The sequence below is a fragment of the Archocentrus centrarchus genome, chromosome 24 (assembly GCF_007364275.1).
Source record: "Archocentrus centrarchus isolate MPI-CPG fArcCen1 chromosome 24, fArcCen1, whole genome shotgun sequence".
Classification (NCBI taxonomy): Eukaryota; Metazoa; Chordata; class Actinopteri; order Cichliformes; family Cichlidae; genus Archocentrus; species Archocentrus centrarchus.
The window spans coordinates 33,906,855-33,930,504 of record NC_044369.1 but is presented as its reverse complement, the minus strand read 5'-3'; the positions used below and the strand labels follow the sequence as shown (position 1 = coordinate 33,930,504).

Genomic DNA, 23,650 nt, shown 5'->3' with positions numbered 1-23,650 from the left:
CGTGTTTGTTTATCCAGCGATGCTGCTGGAAACATTTTCTGCTGTGTTACATTTTCAGTAGAGAGGTTTCTCTGATACACACTGATCATCTGCCCTACACCGAACACAGAGACACTGAGGAGACCTGTGACAGCATCAAAGACTCCATACCCAACCCAAACACAAATCCAAACCCAGCATACAGAGGCTCAGTGAATGTGGAGCTGAAGGTGTGGAGGTGGATCAGAGTGTCAGAGGAGACTCTGTAGAAGGACAGAGTGCCGGCAGGACAGTCCACATACACTGCTACTCTGTTAGAGACAGAGGAGGAGGAGGAGGGCGGGACTGATCTGTTTGTGTTGTTGTGACAGACGGAGAAGCTACCATCAGAGCATCGCAGACACCACGACTGGTCGTTCTTTCCAAACCTGCGGTCTTCACTGTTTCCTTTCCGTTTTATTCCTCTGTAAGTTACGGCTATATCAACTTCTCCTTTCCACTCCACCTCCCAGTAACAGCGACCACTCAGGCCATTACTGCACAGCAGCTGCTCCCTTCGATCAAACCTGTCTGGGTGATCGGGATATGGCTGCTCCTTCTCTCCTACCAGCATCACCTTCCTGTTGTTCTCAGAAAGTTTCAGCTTTCTGTGTGCAGTGTTTCTGTCCACTGTGAGTTCACAAGCATCTGACAGAAGCAACAACACAGAAAATTAATGGCATAAAGTACATTATATAAAGGGTCTCAAGAAAGAACAAATTCCTATTAACCACAAAAAAAGAATGAAGTGAGGACTTGATATCATAATGTCAGAGTCCATACTTACATTTTCTCAGACCAGGTTTTAGCATTTGTTCTCCACAATTTTCCACCCTGGAAAAAAAAACAGCTGATATGTTCTCTTTGATTATGAAACATTCAAAACCTTTGCATTAAGTGAGGAGACACTCAGCTGAGGGTTAAGGAAACATAAAATGTTATTAACAGTTCAAAAATACTTCCAATGGAAATGATTGTGTGCCAAAATACAAAGAGCCAAACATTTGGTTACGTTTGAAACACTGCCTGCAGATAAATGTGGATGTAAATAAATGTGAGCGTGTAGCCTTGAACAGCCCTCGACTGGTGAATCACAGATCTCCTGACGTACCCAAGCAGCAGTGAGAACAGACTCATGGTGTCCCTTTCCAGGTGGCTGCTCCCAAAACTGTCACAGATTTAACTCTGTCTGTGAAGCCGGATTTAACACATAGCCTAATGTAGGACCACAGCAGCAACCAACCAATCAATCAACTCAGTGATGTCATATTTTGCACACCTGCTCTAAAAACGTTAAATGCATCTTTTAAATCCAGCTTCATGGACTGTATTAAATCTGTGTCAGAGTTTTGGAGCAGGGCTCCATGCTGTAAATTAGGCTTCATTCATACAGCGTTCCACATTAAATCTGCTGCAAGGACACTAAATTTCCACCAGTGTGGCAACATTAATACAGCCAGCAGTCAATACTGCCCTGTGTCAAGAAACGCTGTGGCAGGTATCCCAATGCAATTCAATTCAATTCAATTCAATTCAATTTTATTTATATAGCGCCAAATCACAACAAACTGTCGCCTCAAGGCGCTTTGTATTGTGGGTAAAGACCCTACAATAATACAGAGAAAACCCAACAGTCAAAACGACCCCCTATGAGCAGCACTTGGTGACAGTGGAAAGGAAAAACTCCCTTTAACAGGAAGAAACCTCCAGCAGAACCAGGCTCAGGGAGGGGGGGTCATCTGCCGCGACCGGTTGGGCTGAGGGGAGAGAAAGACATGCTGTGGAAGAGAGCCAGAGATTAATATCAATTAATGATTAAATGCAGAGTGGAGTATAAACAAAGTAAATAAGGTGAATGAGAAACAGTGCATTATGTGAACCCCCCAGCAGACTAGGCCTATAGCAGCATAACTAAGGGATGGTTCAGGGTCACCTGATCCAGCCCTAACTATAAGCTTTATCATAAAGGAAAGTTTTAAGCCTAATCTTAAAAATAGAGAGGGTGTCTGTCTCCTGAATCCAAGCTGGGAGCTGGTTCCACAGAAGAGGGGCCTGAAAGCTGAAGGCTCTGCCTCCCATTCTACTCTTAAGTATCCTAGGAACCACAAGTAAGCCAGCAGTCTGAGAGAGAAGTGCTCTGTTGGGGTGATATGGTACTATGAGGTCTTTGAGATAAGATGGGGCCTGATTATTCAAGACCTTGTAGGTGAGGAGAAGAATTTTAAATTCTATTCTAGATTTAACAGGGAGCCAATGAAGAGAAGCCAATATGGGAGAAATCTGCTCTCTCTTTCTAGTCCCTGTCAGTACTCTAGCTGAGGCATTTTGGATCAGCTGAAGGCTTTTCAGGGAGCTTTTAGGACAGCCTGATAATAATGAATTACAATAATCCAGCCTAGAAGTAATAAATGCATGAATGAGCTTTTCAGCATCACTCTGAGAAGGGATGTTTCTAATTTTAGAAATATTGCACAAATGCAAAAAAGCGGTCCTACATATTTGTTTAATATGTGCATTGAAGGACATATCCTGGTCAAAAATGACTCCAAGATTTCTCACAGTGTTAATGGAGGCCAAAGTAATGCCATCCAGAGTAAGTATCTGGTTAGACACCATGTTTCTAAGATTTGTGGGGCCGAGAACAAGAATTTCAGTTTTATCTGAATTTAGAAGCAGGAAATTAGAGGTCATCCAGGCCTTAATGTCTTTAAGACATTCCTGCAGTTTAACTAATTGATGTGTGTCATCTGGCTTCATTGATAGGTAAAGCTGAGTATCATCTGCATAACAATGAAAATTGATGCAGTGCTTTCTAATAATACTGCCTAAGGGAAGCATGTATAATGTAAATAGAATTGGTCCTAGCACAGAACCCTGTGGAACTCCATAATTAACCTTACTGTCTGAAGAAGACTCCCCATTTACATGAACAAATTGGAGTCTATGAGATAAATATGATTCAAACCACTGCAGTGCAGTACCTTTAATACCTATAGTATGCTCTAATCTCTGTAATAAAATGTTATGGTCAACAGTATCAAAAGCTGCACTGAGGTCCAACAGGACAAGAACAGAGATGAGTCCACTGTCAGAGGCTCTAAGAAGATCATTTGTAACCTTCACTAATGCTGTTTCTGTACTGTGATGAATTCTGAAACCTGACTGAAACTCTTCAAATAAACCGTTCCTCTGCAGATGATCAGTTAGCTGTTTTACAACTACTCTTTCAAGAATCTTTGAGAGAAAAGGAAGGTTGGAGATTGGCCTATAATTAGCTAAGGCAGCTGGGTCAAGTGATGGCTTTTTAAGCAGAGGTTTAATTACAGCCACCTTGAAGGCCTGTGGTACATAGCCAACTAATAAAGACTGATTGATCATTTTTAAGATTGAAGCATCAATAATTGGAAAGACTTCTTTGAACAGTCTAGTAGGAATGGGATCTAATAAACATGTTGCTGGTTTGGAGGAAGTAACTATTGAAGTTAACTCTGAAAGATCAACTGGAGCCAAAGAGTCTAAACAAATACCAGCAGTGCTGAAAGCAGCCGAACATGAAGAATAATCTTTGAGATGGTTATGAATAATTTTTTCTCTAATGTCTAAAATTTTATTTGTAAAGAAATCCATGAAGTCACTACTAGTTAACGTGAAAGGAATACTCGGCTCTACAGAGCTCTGACTCTTTGTCAGCCTGGCTACAGTGCTGAAAAGAAACCTGGGGTTGTTCTTATTTTCTTCAATTAATGATGAATAGTAAGATGTCCTAGCTTTACGGAGGGCTTTTTTATAGAGCAACAAACTCTTTTTCCAGGCTAAATGAGCATCTTCTAATTTAGTGAGACGCCATTCCCTCTCCAGCTTTCGGGTTATCTGCTTTAAGCTGTGCGTTTGTGAATTATACCACGGAGTCAGGCACTTCTGAGTTGAAGCTTTCCTTTTCAGAGGAGCCACAGTATCCAAAGTTATACGCAGTGAGGATGTAAAACTATTGACGAGATAATCAACCTCACTGGGAGCAGAGTTTAGGTAGCTGCTCTGCACTGTGTTGGCACATGGCACTGAAGAGCATAACAATGAAGGAATTAGATCCTTAAACTTAGTTACAGCACTTTCAGAAAGACTTTTACTGTAATAAAACTTATTCCCCACTGCTGTGTAATCCATTAAAGTAAATGTAAATGTTACTAAGAAATGATCAGACAGGAGGGGGCTTTCAGGGAATACTGTTAAGTCTTCAGTTTCTATGCCATATGTCAGGACAAGATCCAGAGTATGATTAAAGTGGTGGGTGGGCTCCTTTACATTTTGAGAATAGCCAATTGAATCTAACAATAGATTAAATGCAGTGTTGAGGCTGTCATTCTCAGCATCTACATGGATGTTAAAATCACCCACTATAATTATTTTATCTGAACTGAGCACTAAATCAGATAAAAAGTCTGAGAAATCAGACAGAAACTCTGAGTAAGGACCAGGTGGACGATAGATAATAACAAATAAAACAGGTTTTTGATTTTCCCAATTAGGATGGACAAGACTAAGAGTCAGGCTTTCAAAAGAATGAAAACTTTGTCTGGGTCTTTGATTAATTAATAAGCTGGAATACGCAGGATACGCAAGGCAGAAAGCTTACCGTAATTTAAATTAAATTTAAATTAAAACCACGTCCGAAGCAGCAGCTGCTTTGTTCTTGGACTGAATCAGCTGACTGGTTCAGGTGATTCGCTGGTTACGAGTGAAGGAGCAAGAGCGAGACAGTCAGCCAGGTTCATACTCGCACAGTTTTAGTGTTGTTATGGCCAACTGTTACTGCTGAGTTATGAATTAAAGACAACCTTTGCCGGCTCGTCCTTTCAACGTGATGACGGACGCTGTCGTATCAAGATTAACGCAAAAGCAGTAAATACACAAGTACAGCCAGTTAATGCCATGTTTTCCCAGCACTCTGCTCAATAACACAACACACACATTCATCCATCTTTATTCATAAATAGAACCTGATACCATGATATTTGGTCATAACGTGTGTGCCTCAAACAATGCAAAGATGCTGCAGATCATTGAGGTGTGTGAGCGTGTGTGTGCAGGTGTGTAATTGAAAGTACTGCATGTTTCTGGGAGAGGGCGCTATAATTGAAGCTTCGAGTAATGAATTTGGTTCAGTGCTTCACAAAAGCTTCATTTTCTCATCACTAGCAAAAACATAATCCAGGGCAAAAAGTACAGAGTGGAACCAGGAGTCAAAGAGTAACATGAACACTGATGAAACAATGAGGACGCAACAACAAAATACACCAAAGGCCTGATGAGGGAAGTGGACACATCTGGTAACACAGGTGAACCAAATAACACTAATGACAGTGTAGATAGATGAGAAATGGGGGGGAAAGATGTGGGGGTAGACACACAGGCAAGTGACAGGCCGGGATGCAAACCTGTGCCGCACTGCGGCATATACATGTGATCACCTGCTGCACCACTGAGCCACCCAGGTGCCCTATCATCATTATTATTAATATTATGTTTTATTTATTGCTATTTTTTACACAAATCTATGATGTCTTGTCAAGTCATACTTTAGAGTGTCCAGTTTCCAGCGTGGATCCTTCAGTCTGGCTGACAGCAGCCCCACTCCTGAGTCTCCTGGATGATTGTAGCTCAGGTCCAGCTCTCTCAGATGGGCGGGGTTAGATCTCAGAGCTGAGGCCAGAGAAGCACAGCCTTCATCTCTAATCAGACAACCTGAAAGCCTGAAATTATGAATAGAAATTGTATATAATACAGTGTCATAGTTATCATATGACATTCCAGGAACATTCACCAGGATATACAGAAGCATCTTCAAGACAAAGTCTTTTACTCGTTTTACTTTATGAACAAAAGTATAATGCTTTAGGGTAAAAATCCAGGAATTGATTAATTAATTAATTAATCAATTGAATGATTAAATAAATGGTGAATAAATCAGACGATTAAATTATTAATAACGGAATAAAAATTAAATTAATTAGCAGTTGAATGAAAGTTCTAAATAGTAGTTGATTAAATGATAAATTAATACTTGAATCAAATAATGTTCAATCAGTAGTCAAATTAAAATGATCCATAGTTATTGAATTAAAATAACCAAATAGTGGCTGAAGCAAATAATCCTGAAATATTAAAATAAAATGATTTTATTATTATTTTTTTATTTTTCGACTTTCAGTATATGCGTCACTCGCCGAAGCCGGTAGCAGCTACCGGGTTCCGGTAGTATTTGCGGCTCTCAGTGTTTTCTTTTTTGTGGAAACCGGGTCCAAATGGCTCTTTGAGTGTTAAAGGTTGCCGACCCCTGCACTAGACGAACCAGTCTGAGAAGGCCAAGTCTAAACCACGGCTCTCTCCATCTGTTCTTTGAATTAATAGTGCTTGTAGATAGTGTGTGCAGTATAAAATTATGTCTAGCATAGAGTCTTCGCTCTGTGGGGAGGGGAGCACAGGCAAACCAATTGCCTGTGTACACGAAATTCTTCTGAGTTTTTAATATATTAAATGTTTTAATTTTTAAATGAAAGTGTTTTAGGTTTCTTCCTTCACAAATAAAAAGCACACCATGTCACTTTATAAACAGAAAAAAATTAATTTCTTACCTGAGAGTTTCCAGTTTACAGTGTGGGCTCTCCAGTCCAACTGATAGCCCCTTCACTCCAGAATCATGCAGGTCATTATCACTCAGGTCCAGCTCTCTCAGCCTGCAGGAGCTGGAGCAGAGAACTGTGGACAGGCCTTCACTGCTTCTCCACGACAGTTTGCACATAGCCATCCTTTACGGACACGGTTACAGAAATATGTTAAACAGCCTTCATATTCAGTGTTACTGAATTCAGAACTTTGTGATGGGCTCAAGATAGAATCCCTCAAAGACCCACTGGTACAGAATGTGACCTCACTCCGAGTAGTTCATTTTTATCGTCTATAATGTATAGTGTGCTGAAGCTAAAGAGAAGGTTAGACAAACACAAGTACAAAGCTGTTACACATGAAGCCTAAAACCTTGGAGATATGGATAACTCTTGATCACAATAAACTTTAATACAAAAAAAAAAAAAACATAAGTACCACCACCTTAATCACCCAGTATTAGTTAAAGTTCTGTCCTGATTTCATTAAAAACATACATGGACAAAACTGTTGGTACCCTTTCATTAATTACAGAAAAACCCACAACGGTCACTGAAATAACCTGAAACTGAAAAAATTAATAAGTAAAAATGTGATGAAGCTTGGCATAAGTTCAATAAGTAAGATCTGAAATCACTCATCTACCTGATTTTCCAGGTGTTTCTCTATTTCTTACATCACTTCCACTTTCCCACGCTGTCAAACTCAATGCTGATGTCATCACTTCCAATCCAATCATCTTTCTGCGCACCTTCCATGAACCAAGCAGCCTCTGCTCAATATGCTTTAAATATCACTGCTCACCTGTCACTCTCCCTTTCAGACTCTTATGTGTAACCCTTCACCTCCCCTTCTCCACCACCCAAAAGCTCCTTCCAAGCCTTGGTCTCCACCTCCACCAGCATCTAAACTCCAGGGGGTCCAGCCCTAATCCCTATCTCCACTGGGATTCCCTTCTGCTTCAATGGGCCATCGGAGTCTAATTGCCAAATAGCTAATTGTATTTCTTATCAATAAATCGTGCTCAGTTCCTCCAGTGATCTCCCCTTAATGAACTGAAAATAAACTCATGAAAGGCAGTGTGGTATCGTAGATGTTTAATTGTTCTTACATATTTGCTTTCTGCACGAGTATTTGTTATTTGATGTTGTCAGCAATATGTGTTAATGCTGCAGTAACATTGAGCCCAGTAGGGGGCAGACTGAGACTATTATAAGCATTGTTGTAACTGTGTTCTTGAGTAGAACAAGCGTGCCAAAAAGAAGATGTCTGCCGCTCGTACAGTGTTATGTGTGCATGTTGGTCTGCTGGGTCATTAAAGTGAGATCAAGCTGAATATGAATGATTATTTCCTGAAGATGTTACAGGCAGCTTTTTAATTGCGGTTGAACAGAATTATTTCAAAAAACAAACTAATGAAACCTGCCTAGACAAAAATGATAGTACCTCTTGAAAAGAGTAAAAATAAGTTAAGCATAATGACATGATAAACTAAGGTGTCTCCTTTAATTAGCATCACAGGTGTCTTCTAACTTGTAATTAGTCAGTCTGCCTATTCAAAGTGTGAAAAGTTGTCATTGTGTTGTTTAGTATCATTGTGTGTGCCACACTGAACATGGCCCACAGAAATGTAAGGAGAGAGACATATTTGTTTTATTATTTTGTTGAAATACAGTTGAAAAGCAATGTCTGATTTTCATTATTTACCTTTCAGCAATTTTTTTTTTTTATTGATCATTACTTTTGTCAGTTACATGTTATTTCAGTGACCATTATGGGTTTTTCCTTCTTTTTTGTCCACCTCTGCAAAAATTTATTTGAGCACAGTGCCATATGTGGCAGGTGATTCCTGACCTGAGAATTTCCAGTTTACAGTGTGAACTCTTCAATCCCTCAGATAACTGCTGTAATCCTGAATCTTGCAGGTCATTGTTACTCAGGTCCAGTTCTTTCAGACTCAAGGAGTGGGAGCTGAAAACCGAGGAAAGAGCTTTCCAGCTTTTCCTTGAGAGGTTACAACCAGTCAGCCTAAGCAGAGAATGGTGAGTAAAAAAAATTAAAACAGATAAATATGTTTGGTTTTATAGACATATAGTGTGTGTGTGTGTGTGTGTGTGTGTGTGTGTGTGTGTGTGTGTGTGTGTGTGCGTGCGTGTGTGTGTGTGTGTGTGTGTGTGTGTGCTGGTCATAAAATTAGAATATCATGAAAAATTTGATTTATTTCAGTAATTCCATTCAAAAAGTGAAACTTGTATATTATATTCATTCATTACACACAGACTGATATATTTCAAATGTTTCTTTTAATTATAATGATTATAACTGACAACTAATGAAAACCCCAAATTCAGTATCTCAGAAAATTAGAATATTACTTCAGACCAATACAAAACAAGGATTTTTAGAAATGTTGGCCAACTGAAAAGTATGAACATGAAAAGTATGAACATGTACTGCACTCAGTACTTAGTTGGGGCTCCTTTTGCCTGGATTACTGCAGTAATACAGCGTGACATGGAGTCCATCAGTCTGTGGCACTGCTCAGGTGTTATGAGAGCCCAGGTTTCTCTGATAGTGGCCTTCAGCTCTTCTGAATTGTTGGGTCTGGCGTATCGCATCTTCCTCTTCACAATAGACCATAGATTTTCTATGGGGTTAAAGGTCAGGCGAGTTTGTTGGCCAATTAAGAACAGGGATACCATGGTCCTTAAACCAGGTACTGGTAGCTTTGGCACTGTGTGCAGGTGCCAAGTCCTGTTGGAAAATGAAATCTGCATCTCCATAAAGTTGGTCAGCAGCAGGAAGCATGAAGTGCTCTAAAACTTCCTGATAGATGGCTGCGTTGACCTTTGACCTCAGAAAACACAGTGGACCAACACCAGCAGATGACATGGCACCCCAAACCATCACTGACTGTAGAAACTTCACACTGGACCTCAGCCAGCGTGGATTCTGTGCCTCTCCTCTCTTCCTCCAGACTCTGGGACCTTGATTTCCAAAGGAAATGCAACATTGACTTTGATCAGAGAACATAACTTTGGAGCACTCAGCAGCAGTCCAGTCCTTTCTGTCTTTAGTCCAGGTGAGACGCTTCTGACGCTGTCTCTTGTTCAAGGGTGGCTCGACACGAGGACTGCGACAGCTGAAACCATGTCTGCATACGTCTGTGCGTGGTGGTTCTTGAAGCACTGACTCCAGCTGGAGTCCACTCTTTGTGAATCTCCCCACATTTTTGAATGGGTTTGGTTTCACAATCCTCTCCAGGGTGCGGTTATCCCTATTGTTGTACACTTTTTTCTACCACATCTTTTCCTTCCCTTCACCTCTCTATTAATGTGCTTGGACACAGAGCTCTGTGAACAGCCAGCCTCTTTAGCAATGACCTTTTGTGTCTTGCCCTCCTCGTGCGAGGTGTCAAAGGTCGTCTTTTGGACAACTGTCAAGTTAGCAGTCTTCCCCATGATTGTGTAGCCTACAGAACTAGACTGAGAGACCATGTAAAGGCCTTTGCAGGTGTTTGGACTTAATTAGCTGATTAGAATGTGGCACCAGGTGTCTTCAATATTCAACCTTTTCACAATATTCTAATTTTCTGAGATACTGAAATTGGGGTTTTCATTAGTTGTCAGTTATAATCATTAAATATCCAGGAAAGGGTCTCACATATGAAGAGCTGGACAGCACCAGGCCCTGACATGATACACACCTACTGGCTAAAGAAGCTAGCTGCACTCATGAGCACCTGGCAGCAAAAATGGACCAGCTGCTACAGGCTAAGACACACCCAGAATGGTTGACTGAAGGCCAGATGATCCTGATCCCCAAGGATCCCCAGAAGGGACCAGTCCCATTCAACTATGGCCCATAACCTGCCTCAGTACAACATGGAAACTCCTGTCAGGCATCTTAGCAGCTAAGATGAGCAGGCATGTTGCTCAATACATGAGCAAAGCCCAGAAAGGGATAGGCAGAGGTACAAGGGGAGCAAAACACCAGCTACTGGTATATAGAGCAGTCACGTGAGAATTTAAGACCAGACTGACCAACCTGTGCACCTGGGGTCTACCACTCAAGGCAAGACCCCAGGTGTAGGCTGTGCAGTGATGTCCCTGAGACAATCCAGCACATAACAGCAGGGTGTAAGATGCTAGCAGGCAGGGCATACATGGAATGCCTTAACTAAGTCGCTGGCATAGTATACAGGAACATCTGTGCTGAGTATGACCTGGAAGTCCCGAGGTCAAGTCCGATATGCCCCCAAGGATGGTTGAGAACAACAGAGCTAGTATCCTGTAAAACGTCCAGATGCATACAGACAAACTGGTGATGGCTAACCAACCAGACATCGTAGTGGTGGACAAGCAGAGGAAGAGGGCTGTAGTGATAAATGCTGCAATACTAAGTGATGGCATCATCAAGAAGAAGGAACACGAGTAGCTCAATAAATACCAAGGGCTCAGAGATGAGCTAGAAAGGATGTGGAAGGTGAAAGTAACAGTGGTCCCCGTGGTAATCAGAACACTCTGGGCACTGACTCCCAAGCTCACACACAGTTCAGAAAGATATGTGGAGTAGTTTGGACAACCCAGTCTCATTGGTGTTGGAGACAGAGGTACCAAGCCAGAAACCAGGATCCCTCTAATAGGGATGTCCTACATGCTTACATCTCCACTAAGTGAAGGGTCAAAAGGTCAAACACCATAAAGTATGAGAAAGGAATAAGCTGAACCCTTGGACATAAAACAATCTTCCACACCAGCTTGCACTGTGTATTTTTAGTCCACCAGACAATGGCTTCACCTCTGGATCCATCAACTTGTTATTACTCAGGTCCAGCTCTCTCAGACCAAAAGACTGAGAACTGAGGACAGGACTTCACAACTTTTCTTTGTCATGTTACAGCAACAAAGCCTGCAAGACAATCCAGGATTTTCAATATCCATTTATTAGTAAATGAAGCACTTAGTGTTCTGAAAGCAAAGTTATTCATTAACTCACAGAGCTTTGTTGGAGGCTTTGACCACTGGCAGCAGCCTCAGCAGAGCCTCCTCTGAAGCAGAGTATTTATTCAGGTCAAACACATCCAGATCTTCTTCTGATGACAGTAAGATGAAGACCAGAGCTGACCACTGAGAAGGAGACAGTTTATCTGTGGAGAGACTTCCTGATCTCAGGGACTGTTGGATCTCCTTCACTAGAAAACGATCATTCAGTTCATTCAGACAGTGGAACAGATTGATGCTCTTCTCTGCAGACTGATTCTCACTGATCTTCTTCTTGATGTACTGAGCTGTTTTCTGATTGGTCTGTGAGCTACTTCCTGTCTGTGTCAGCAGGCCTCGTAGGACTCTCTGATTGGTCTGCAGTGAAAGACCCAGGAGGAAGCGGAGGAACAAGTCCAGGTGTCCATTTGGACTCTGTAAGGCCTTGTCCACAGCTGTCTGATGGAGATGTTTTAGTTTAGATTTGGATCTTACTTTAGACAGCAGATTGACTCCAGAGTTGATGAAGGTCAGATGGACATGAAGAGCAGCCAGAAACTCCTGAACACTCAGATGGATGAAGCAGAACACCTTGTCCTGGTACAGCCCTCTCTCCTCTTTAAAGACCTGTGTGAACACTCCTGAGTACACTGAGGCTGCTCTGATATCAATGCCACACTCTGTCAGGTCTGATTCATAGAAGATCAGGTTTCCTTTCTGCAGCTGATCAAAAGCCAGTTTTCCCAGAGACTCGATCATCTTCCTGCTCTCTGGACTCCAGTGTGGATCTGTCTCAGCTCCTCCATCATACTTGACCTTCTTCACTTTTGACTGAACCACCAGGAAGTGGATGTACATCTCAGTCAGGGTCTTGGGCAGCTCTCCTGCCTCTCTGGGCTTCAGCACATCCTCCAGAACTGTAGCAGTGATCCAGCAGAAGACTGGGATGTGGCACATGATGTGGAGGCTTCGTGATGTCTTGATGTGGGAGATGATCCTGCTGGCCTGCTCCTCATCTCTGAATCTCTTCCTGAAGTACTCCTCCTTCTGTGAGTCATTGAATCCTCTGACCTCTGTCACCATGACAACACACTGAGGAGGGATCTGATTGGCTGCTGCAGGTCGTGTGGTTATCCAGAGGCGAGCAGAGGGGAGCAGTTTCCCCCTGATGAGGTTTATCAGCAGCACATCCACTGAGGTGGGCTCTGTAACATCAGCCAGGATCTCAGTGTTGTGGAAGTCCAGAGGAAGGCGACTCTCATCCAGACCATCAAAGATGAACACAACCTGGAAGTCTTCAAAGCTGCAGATTCCTGCTTCTTTGATTTCAGTGAAGAAGTGATGAACAAGTTCCACCAAGCTGAACTTTTCCTCTTTCAGCACATTCAGCTCTCTGAAAGTGAATGGAAACATGAACTGGATGTCCTGGTTGGCTTTGCCTTCAGCCCAGTCCAGAGTGAACTTCTGTGTTAGGACTGTTTTCCCAATGCCAGCCACTCCCTTTGTCAGCACTGTTCTGATTGGTTCATCTCTTCCAGGTGAGCCTTTAAAGATGTCTTCTTGTCTGATTGTTGTTTCTGGTCTGTCTGGTTTCCTGGATGCTGTTTCAATCTGTCTGACCTCATGTTCATCATTGACCTCTGCAGCCACTCCCTCTGTGATGTAGAGCTCTGTGTAGATCTGATTCAGGAGGGTTGGGTTTCCTGCTTTAGCGATGCCCTCAAACACACACTGGAACCTGTTCTTCAGTGCAGATTTGAGTTTATGGTGACACATAGTATCATAAGTTCCTGAATAAACAAAAGACAAATTAAAACCTGTTAATTCTCACAAGCCTCAAAAGCTCAGAAAAATTTACATTTCAATTTTTTGTTACATGTGTTTTATTATATCATTTTACTGAAGTTACTAAAGATCATTTTAATGCAATGTGCTCAAGGAAGCTGCCAAACATGCCCATGTACCAGTTTGAAAGGCAGCAAGTCCTTGTAGTGCCAGCTGCAGTATGTTGGCATACTGTTTGTGTAGTATTTTTCACAGTAGGTGTCAAATCATTTATAGGGCAATGGACTTTCTATGCAGGAGTTCATCCCTATGCATTGTGTGGCTGCAGAGCTGGAGCTAAGCTAAAGGCTAGGAGGTAAATATAGTAAACAGAGAGTGTATCATGAATGCATTCTGGTTTATCTTAGGCCTTCTTATAGACCCTGTGTACTAAGGCAGCTTATGACCACACAGTCCTTTAGGAAGTGAACTCCAGAGGTCAGTGAATCTTATTGGTTTTTTGAATGAGCCTTGCGCCTATGTGAGGATTCTTTTTTTATTTATTTATTCATTTTTTTGCCATTCATCATGGTGGAGGGATTTGTGCACCCTAGTGATCCCTGGCGAGCAGCCAGACAAAGAGAAATTCCAACTGTTGGGGTTTTATTTTTGCCCAAAGAATAAAATGACAAATGTTTAAAAGTAAATTCCAGGAAATTAATTAATAAACAGCAGCTGAAGCAAACAACAGACAATTTAATAAATAAATAAATACATTAGACATTAGAAAGTGCCAGACTAACTTCTCAGTCTCAGTGTATCTTATCTTGAAGGTTCAGCCACAGTACGTACAATTAAAACATCATCATGTTCTGTTATTAATCTGGACAAGATTGCTCTGTATTGATTAATTGAAACATCAGGGGAGAAGATGTGCTTTATGGCTTTATCACTAATGGAAGGAATCTGAGTCATGAAAAACCAGCACTGGACAAGACCAATGACAAAGGCCAACCCGCAGCACACAGACTCTGTTTACATGTAGATGGTGGCAGTATAAAGATGTTATGGTTAGTGAGGAACACGGGCTCAGAGGGGAGAGAGACGGAGCACACAGGCCTGTCTCCTCCTGAACGCTGAGTCCCACATGTGCATGTGTGATATCTTCTGATTCTTTAATATATTAAATGTCTTAATATTTTAATTAAAGTGTTTCAGGTGTCCTCCTTCACAAATAAACAAACATGTCATAACAAGTGATGACCCCAACGTGATAACAGGTGATAACAGGTGATTTGTGAAGGAGGATGATTGGCATGAGACAACCAATTTTTTAATTAAGCCTTGTGGAAAAAACATCAAGAGAATAGATTACCCCACCCAGTATAGGGTTACCATGGACCCACCCTGGTGCCAGGCCTGGAGAGGGAGCTCGACAGAGAGTGCTTGGTGGCTAGGCCTTAGCCTTTGGGGCCAGCCTTTGAGGAGACATGGGCCCATCCTCCTATAGGCCCACCACCCACAGGAGGCATCACAGGGGTCAGGTGCAATGTGTGCCAGGTGGCAGCCACGGGATCCAGAAAATCCCATTGGATGATTTTTCAAATAATTAATTTGCATTTCATTGCATGAAATAAGTATTTGATACAATTGAAAAAAAGAACTTAATATTTGGTACAGAAACCTTTGTTTGCAGTTATAGAGGTCAGACATTTCCTGTAGTTCTTGACCAAGTTTGCACACTGCAGCAGGATTTTGGCCCACTCCTCCATACAGATCTTTCCCACATCTTTCGGGTTTCAGGGCTGTCACTGGGCAACATTGAGTTTCTGCTCCCGCCATAGATTTTCTATTGGGTTCAGATCTGGAGACTGGCTAGGCCACTCCAGGATCTTGAAATGCTTCTCACAGAGCCACTCCTTAGTTGCCCTGTCTGTGTGTTTGAGGTCATTGTCATGCTGGAAGACCCAGCCACGACCCATCTTCAATGCTCTTACTGAGGGAAGGAGGTGGTTGGCCAAAATCTCACGGTACATGTCCCCATCCATCCTTACTTCAATATGGTGCAGTCGTTCTGTCCCCTTTGCAGATAAGCACCCCCAAAATATGATGTTTCCACCCTCATGCTTCACAGTTGGGACATTGTTCTTGGGGTTGTGCTCATCCTTTGTTGACTTCAGACAGGCCTGGACATTTGCTAGTGTGATCAGGGGGACCTTGTGTGCCCTGCAGGATTTTAATCCATGATGGCATAGTGTGTTACTAAGGGTCATCGTTGTGGTCCCAGCTCTCTTTAGATCATTGACCAGGTCCCCCCGTGTAGTTCTGGGCTGATTCCTGACCTTTCTCAGAATCATCCTTACCCCGTGTGGTGAGATCTTGCATGGAGCCCCAGACCGAGGAAGATTGAAAATCATCTTGTGTTTCTTCCGTTTTCTAATAATTGCACCAACAGTTGTTGCCTTCTCACCAAGCTGCTTGCCTGTTGTCCTGTAGCCCATCCCAGCCTTGTGCAGGTCTACAATTTTGTCCCTGGTGTCCTTAGACAGCTCTTTGGTCTTGGGCATGTTGGAGAGGTCGGAGTGTGATTGATTGAGTGTGTGGTCAGGTGTATTTTATACAGGTAATGATTTCAAACAGGTGCAATTAATACATGTAATTAGTGCAAAATATGAGGACAAACTAACAGGTCTGTGAGAGCCAGAATTCTTGCTGGTTGGTAGCTGATCAAATACTTATCTCGTGCAATAATATGCAAATTAGTTATTTAAAATCATACAATGAGAGTTTCTGGATTTTTTTTATTTTTTTTAGATTCTGTCTCTCACAGCTGAAGTGTACCTACAACAACCAACAATAAATCGGTTCTCATGGACATAGTTACCTTTTCTTGTTGTCAGACAGCAGAGCAATGAGGAAATTCTGACTTTGCTGGAGCTTGTTAACTACTGGGGAAAATCGCTAACACACTCGAGCTGCTCCAAACTGCTGAGATGTGTTTATTGGTAACTGCAAAAACTTGCCTTCACATGAGTTAAAAATTATTCTGTGCTGGATGGTCTAGATTTAAAAGTAAATGATTGCTCAGAGAGAAAGTTAGGAGCCAGGGTGTCAATCATAAACTGTATCAGCAGCTGTGTATTTTATTGGATAAGCTGTCTGGCTCCTACTGGCTGCTTTACGCTGTCACTCACAGACCTCTTCCTGACAGGAGTGGGTCTAGCAAAAAGAGAGCCCTAACCAGAAGTACCAAGACATGCTACACAAAACAATCTGTATGGTAGTGGGGCTGAGAGTGGAAATGCACCTATACAGACATGTGAGACTAACATCAGTATGTCTTAATATTGATCTACTTTGCGCTTCCACGGGCAGCAGAACAGACCTGTACCATTTCAGGAAGATAAAGCTTGTCGAGAACTTAACATCCACAGAAGAAAAGCCAAGGTCTTTAAGTTCAGTAGTCAGTGATATGCCCCACGTCATCATTGACAAGCAGGGTATAACAGAGACTGTCATGGTCCTGGGCCTGTGGGCCGGGGTTTTGAGCTCTTTTAGTAAAGTTCTGTTTTTTGTTTTGTTTTTTTATTCTGGTTGTAGTTATGTATTAGGATTTTAGTTTGCCTTTGTTTTCTGTTTAGTTTTCTGTGTTAGTTCCTGTTTCTGTCTCCTCGTGTTTTGGCCCTCGTCCCATGTTTGTGTTTAGCTCCTCCTCCTGTTGCTGTCCTGAGTGTTGTATTTAGGTTTCTGATTTATGGTGCTCCCATAGCTTTGGAGTTTAGTTCTCCCTGTGTTTCCCTTAGTGTCCCTCCCCTGTATTGGGGAGTCTGGTGTCTGTCTTCCCTGCGTTGTCAGCCTGTGTGTCTCTTTAGTCATATGGTTAGATTCCCTTTGTGTCAGGTTTTTGTGTGTTAAGTCTGCGTGTGTGTCATGGTTAGTCACTTCCTGTTTTATTTTGACAGTCTCATGTTCCCTGTACTTTGTGTTTAGTTTTGCTTCCTCTGTGTTATTAGCTTCATTTGTTTCACCTGTTGTTCCCTGTTGTTTCCACTTGCCCTGATTACCTTGTGTGTATTTAAACCTTCAGTTTTCTTCTGTTCATTGTTGTGTCATAGTCTGTGTTTCCCACCTGCTGTGTGCACGCTAGTGATGAGAAAATGAAGCTTTTATGAAGCACTGAACCACTTGAGCCAAATGGTTCGAAAATAGGTTCATTACTCGAAGCTTCAATTATAGCGCCCTCTCCTGGAAAAGTGCAATGCTTTCAATTACACACCTGCACGCACATGCTCACACACCTCAATGATCTGAAGCATCTTTGCATTGTTTGAGGCGCACACGTTATGACCAAATATCATGGTATCAGGTTCTGTTTACAAATAAAGATGGATGAATGTGTGTGTTGTGTTATTGAGCAGAGTGCTGGGAACACATGGCATTAACTGGCTGTGCTTGTGTAACTACCGCTTTAGCGTTAATCTTGATACGACAGCGTCCGTCATCACGTTCAAAGGATGAGCCAGCAAAGGTTGTCTTTAATTCATAACTCAGCAGTAACTGTTGGCCATAACAACACTAAAACTGTGCGAGTATGAACCTGGCTGACTGTCTCGCTCTCGTTCCTTCACTCGTAACCAGCGAATCACCTGAACCAGTCAGCTGATTCAGTCCAAGACCGAAGCAGTTGCTGCTTCGGACGTCATATGTCACGTGATTTTTTTCGCTCCGAAGCAAGCTTCGAAGCAGTGGTTTTCTGGAGATGTAAGCCCAGGGTTCGAAGCACATATTGAAGCTTCGGTTTCACACTCTCATCACTACCCCTTCCTGTTCCTCATGTGTTATGGATGTTGTTTTGATCTTGGATTCTGGAATTCTTTGTTTTGTATTTTTGGACACTAAAACTTTTGGTATTAAATCTGCTAAACATCAGCTCTGTCTCCTGTGTCCTGCAATTAGGTCCACCCCTGCCAGCCTCACCATGACAGATACAGACATTAGCAGAAACAGGTTTGCTTCCCAGCAGATGAGCCTCATATGGGATACAGTAAACTTTTCCACAAGATTAATATCAGGATTTTCACCACTACTGTAAAGCATGTGCTACTCTGCTGAGCTGAGAGACAGGATTTTCTGCCTAGCATTATCACACAACCAAAACCCATGGCAGTGAATGGGATAGCAATCTGGTATGGTGGAGATCCTCCCTAAGAGCTAAAGATGAATGCAAACAATCGTCTGGATTCTACAGGGCAACAGGAAAAGATGCTGACTAAGGAACACCTTTCATGGCAGGCTGATCTCAAGAGAAGGGGACATTACTAAATTACTCTTACTGCTGTGCAGATGGTTAGCCAGCTCCTCCTCATTCATTCTTCTCAAGAAGTGAAGTGTCATTTTCAGAAATGATTCTCTGATGTTCCTCCTCTGTTCTCCATCTTTATCATTCAACAGTTCCCCATCTTCTCTCTGGCTCTCCAAGCCTGCTGAGTTATCTGGGCTCAGAATCTTTTGGAATTTTTTCAGCTCATTCTTCACAAAACTGACAATGTTCTCCTCCAGTTTCTGTAGCAGAAATAACAGCTGATTTAGAGTGAAGACTGTTCCAACTGGAATAGCAGTTGACATTATGGAACAAAGGAGCAGTGGGTGTACATTTACACACCATGAAAATGGAGTCCAGGTCTTTTTTATCCTGCTGGGTGTGCTGAACTCTGGAAACCCCTGAACTCTGCTGCTGAAGTCTGTGGAGACATCAAATATCTGTGTGCTTAACATAGTTATTCAATTCAATACTCTATATATTGCAACATAAAGACCCTATAATAATACAGAGAAAACCCAACAGTCAAAACGACCCCCTATGAGCAGCACTTGGCAACAGTGGGAAGGAAAAACTCCCTTTAACAGGAAGAAACCTCCATCAGAACCAGGCTCAGGGAGGGGGGGTCATCTGCTGAGGGGGGAGAGAGACAGGACAAAAAGACACACTGTGGAAGAGAGACAGAGATTAATAACTAATGATTAAATGCAGAGTGGGGTATAAACAGTGAAAAGAGGTGAATGAAAAGAAACAGTGCATCATGGGAACCCCCCCACGATGCACTGTTTTGTTATCATTGACTCTGAGTTTTGGGTTTTGAGTTTCAGTTCATTGTGTTTTGAGTCCTGTTCTTAGCTACTGTTAGTATTCCTGTTTCCTTAGCTCTCCTTGTTCCCAGTGTCCATGTGTTCCAGTTTATTTCTACCTCAGTGTGCCTGCCTCCCTCATGTCAACTCTGTATTTTGGTCATGTCTGTTCCTTCCATGTTTAGTTTGCACTTCCTGTTTTATTTTCCTAGCCTCCTGTTCTGTGTGTGTCGTGTTGAGTTTTGCTTCCTGTGTTTTCATCAGTAAGATTCTGTCCAGCTGTTCTCTCCAGCTGTGTCCTACTGTCCCTCATCATTCCCTGTGTATTTATTGTCTGTGTTTCCTCAGTTCTCTGTTGCATCCTCATTGTTTGTTTCTCCCTCGTGTGTCCTTATGCTTTTGCTCTTGTTCATAAAGTTTTCAGTTGATTTTGTACCTTGTGCTGCTGGCACCCATCCAGCTTTGTTTACATATTGCATTCAAGTTATGAAAACTACATTTTGAGTTTAGCTCTTGTCCAGCAAGTCCTGCTTTGGGGTCCTCTGCCTTGCCTGCCAGTGTTACATGACACTCTGACCCCTGGAAGAGATTTGACTATGGTCACTGGTGTCTCTAGCTTCACGTTTCTCAAAACAGAGTCGCCAATAACCAGAGTTTGTCTTCGGCGGGTGTGTCGCCAAGTGAGGAAAAACGGTTAGCGACGTAAACGGGTTGGTGGTGTGTTGGGGACTTCTGTTTAGGACTACGCTTCCTCCTCACAGTCACTCAGCCGGCCTGCTTTCCCGGCTGTACAGGATCTGCTGGAGGGGAGCTAATGGCAGCTAAACTACCATGGCCTGCACCTGCTACAGGGGCCTGGCTAGCTGCATGATTTTCCAGCTACACTTTGAATCCTTACCCTGGATCAGCAGATTTCTGTTCACGTTTAAAGTCAACATGTGGACCCTTGGACCGCTCGCTCTGCAGGGACACACTGCTGGGTACAGCAGGGTGTTGTCGCAGTTGTTTGGCCTTTCTACAAACACAGGAAGAGATTTCTGTTAGAGAGCACGCTGTGTGAACCAGGATGCTAAAATACATGCAATACACAGTCTTGTAATGTTGCATAATGCTATAAAGAATCCTAGAGGCCTGACTATGTAACCAAAGGGGGATAAAATTGGTATTTGCAAATGCAATGCCAAAACTAAGAATATTCAAGCTTTTCATTGATAAATTCATGCAAATTAAAAGAAAAAAACTGTGGATAAGATATTTGTAAACCTCTATATCAGAGAAATTCTGCATTGTTACTTTTAAATCCTTACCCTGGATCAGCAGACTTCTGTTCACATTTAAAGTCAACATGTGGACCCTTGGACCGCTCGCTCTGCAGCGACACACTGCTGGGTACAGGAGGGTGTTGTCGCAGTTGGAAATGCAATGCCAAAACTGAGAATATTCAAGCTTTTCACTGATAAATTTGTGCAAATTAAAAGAAAACCTGTGGATAAGATATGTGTAATAAGAAATTGATTTTCCAAAGCCAATAATAACCCGAGGGCATCATGTAGCTTTTCCAGGTGATTTTGGTACGGCCAGTTACATAATTGGCCGAATGAGGTATCAATCAAAATGGGAGGGTTCTAGTCTGCCATATAAAAGGCACTACACATGTCCCGGGTGTGGCCAGTTAACAGGCTAAATGTAGAAAGGACTGGCCGTTGACGAAAGCCTCGAGCTCCAAGAGGAGAGGATTGAGGCTCCAGCATAGCAAGAACAGTTCAGAAACAATTTGAAATGAGAAGAAAAAGCAATTTATTAACCAATAAAGTCGTGTTTTAGACTGCTTATTGCTAGCGGATCTATTCTGACCCAAAGTGCAGCGGTGACTAGTTCTGAATGACAGCTTTACAGCAGACAGCCGCTCCCCCTCTTCCAGGTACTGAGTACCGGCGTAGTCTTTTAGTGGTACGCAGTACCGGACCGTACTGGCTTACTTTCACCCCTGTGTAAACCTCTATATCAGAGAAATTCTGCATTGTTACTTTGGAGCTCGTACCCTGGATCAGCAGACTTCTGTTCATGTTTAAAGTCAACATGTGGACCCTTGGACCGCTCGCTCTGCAGGGACACACTGCTGGGTACAGGAGGGTGTTGTCTCTGCTGCAGGACCCCCCTTCAAACACCAACAAATTTATGTTAGAGATCATCCTGTTTCTGTTTAATAACCTGAAGCAGCAATCATATAAATAAAAAATTCAGAACATTTTGTAACTTTTGCTCTTCTACCTTTTTCTAAATCAATAATAATGAATCTTTCAGGATAAAACTGATGAAAGAACTGCCTGACAAATCTGTTGGAGTTCATTTTCCTACCTTGGATCAACAGATCGACTTCCATTTTTGAAGTCAACATGTGGACCCTTGGACTGGTCGCTCCGCATGGAGACACAGCTGGACTCAGGAAAGCCCTGTTTCTGGTGTTTAATCTTCCTACTAAATATAGTAATTCAACATGAGTGCTGAGCTGTGACATGGAGAAGAGTCATGGATGGTTACAGAAGGTCATCTCACCTGTGAGCCGTGGTCTGGCTCTCATGTTCCCCGCAGTGATCCATAGCAGATCCCACAGCTTCACACAAACACAGTGAGATTTAACACCACAGGATTTGTCACTACTGTCAATAAATCAAATGATTACAAATGGTTTGGATTAGTTTTGATATTCTGTTCAGAACCCTCTCCATGGACCATGGACCATGGACTAATGTGTCTCTATATTAACACAATACTAATATGTTAACAAATAAACCATAAAACAGAGATAAGAGATTAAATTCAACAACTGTTAGTATTAGAAGATATTTTGCTTTATTTATACAGATCATAACAAACTGAATCCATTTTGTTAAGAGATTAAATGATGTTCTTATGCATCACTGAAATAATATACAGATAACTTCTAACGGATCTTGTAAAGTGTAAAATGCATTTTCAGTGTTGTAATTAATTGTTTTTTTCCATCATGGGTTTTAATAACATTCAGTGATAACGACAATGATAAACTTTTATGCCTCAAATTAAACCTTGAACTTTGATTTTGTACGATACAATTTATAACTGATGATTGATGTGATCATTTTCCATTTATGCTGACAAAGAAGTTGTTAGAAAAATTACATTTTTACAACTGGACATTTATTTATAGGTTCTCCAAAATGTTTTGGTAGTTTGTTTGTTTCTCCTGAAGCATTTTGGTCCACAGTCATGAATCTGGTACTGCCAGGTTCATGACTGTGGACTTTCAACAACGACACACTGAGTTGAGGTTTTATTGTCATTTCAGATATATACAAGTACGTATTCAAACAAAACAATGTTCCTCCAGGGACCAGGGGTGCTACATAGAACAAAAAGTAATAAATACAAAACAAAAAAAAAACACTTTAATAAATACAGAAAAAGTTCCATATTCTAAAATGTAATGAAGGAAGAAGACAGTGCAATGCATGATCTACATTAAAATACATTTAGCAGCAGAGATTCTAGCAGCAAGGTAACAGAGTAAGTGCAAATTGCAGTATTGTGCAAGGTTGCAGTAATGCAACCCTGCCAGGTGAATACCAAGGAATTTGGTGCTCTTGACAATCTCCACACAGGAGCTGTTGATGTTCAGTGGAGAGTGGTCGCTCTGTGTTCTTCTAAAGTCAATGACCATCTCTTTGGTTTTATCCACATTAAGAGACAGGTTGTTGACTTTACACCAGTCTGTTCACCGTTGCATGAAACCCACCACGGTCATGCCATCTGTGAACTTTATGATGTAATTAGAGCTGTGTGTTCAGTAGTGTAATCAGCAGTGGACTGAGAACACAGCCCTGTGGAGCTCCAGTGCTCAGTATGGTGGTGCTGGAGGCCTTCTTGCCAATCTGGACAGAATGAGATCTCCCAGTCCAGGATCCAGTTGCAGAGAGAGGTGTTCAGGCCCAACAAGCTAAGCTTTCCAATTAGATGCTGAGGAATGATAGTGTGGATTGCTGAGCTAAAGTCTATGAACAGCATCCTGACATATGTGTTTTGTCCAGGTTTGTGAAGACCAGATGAAGTCTGGTGCC

At 42.1% G+C, this 23,650-nt stretch overlaps 1 protein-coding gene across 1 annotated transcript; it reads right to left on the bottom strand.

The window, feature by feature from the left end:
* Positions 1-94: 94 nt before the first annotated feature.
* Positions 95-23,253, bottom strand: LOC115774027 (NLR family CARD domain-containing protein 3-like). The gene is made up of 13 exons (XM_030721035.1): positions 23,160-23,253; positions 22,110-22,167; positions 21,912-22,028; positions 21,595-21,711; positions 20,452-20,568; positions 19,090-19,168; positions 18,761-18,989; positions 11,680-13,453; positions 8,536-8,709; positions 6,651-6,824; positions 5,595-5,768; positions 806-852; positions 95-666 (listed from the first exon to the last, which is right to left on the bottom strand). The coding sequence occupies exons 1-13, from the start codon at positions 23,251-23,253 to the stop codon at positions 95-97; spliced, it is 3,726 nt and encodes a 1,241-aa protein (XP_030576895.1).
* Between the last annotated feature and the right edge of the window lie 397 nt (positions 23,254-23,650).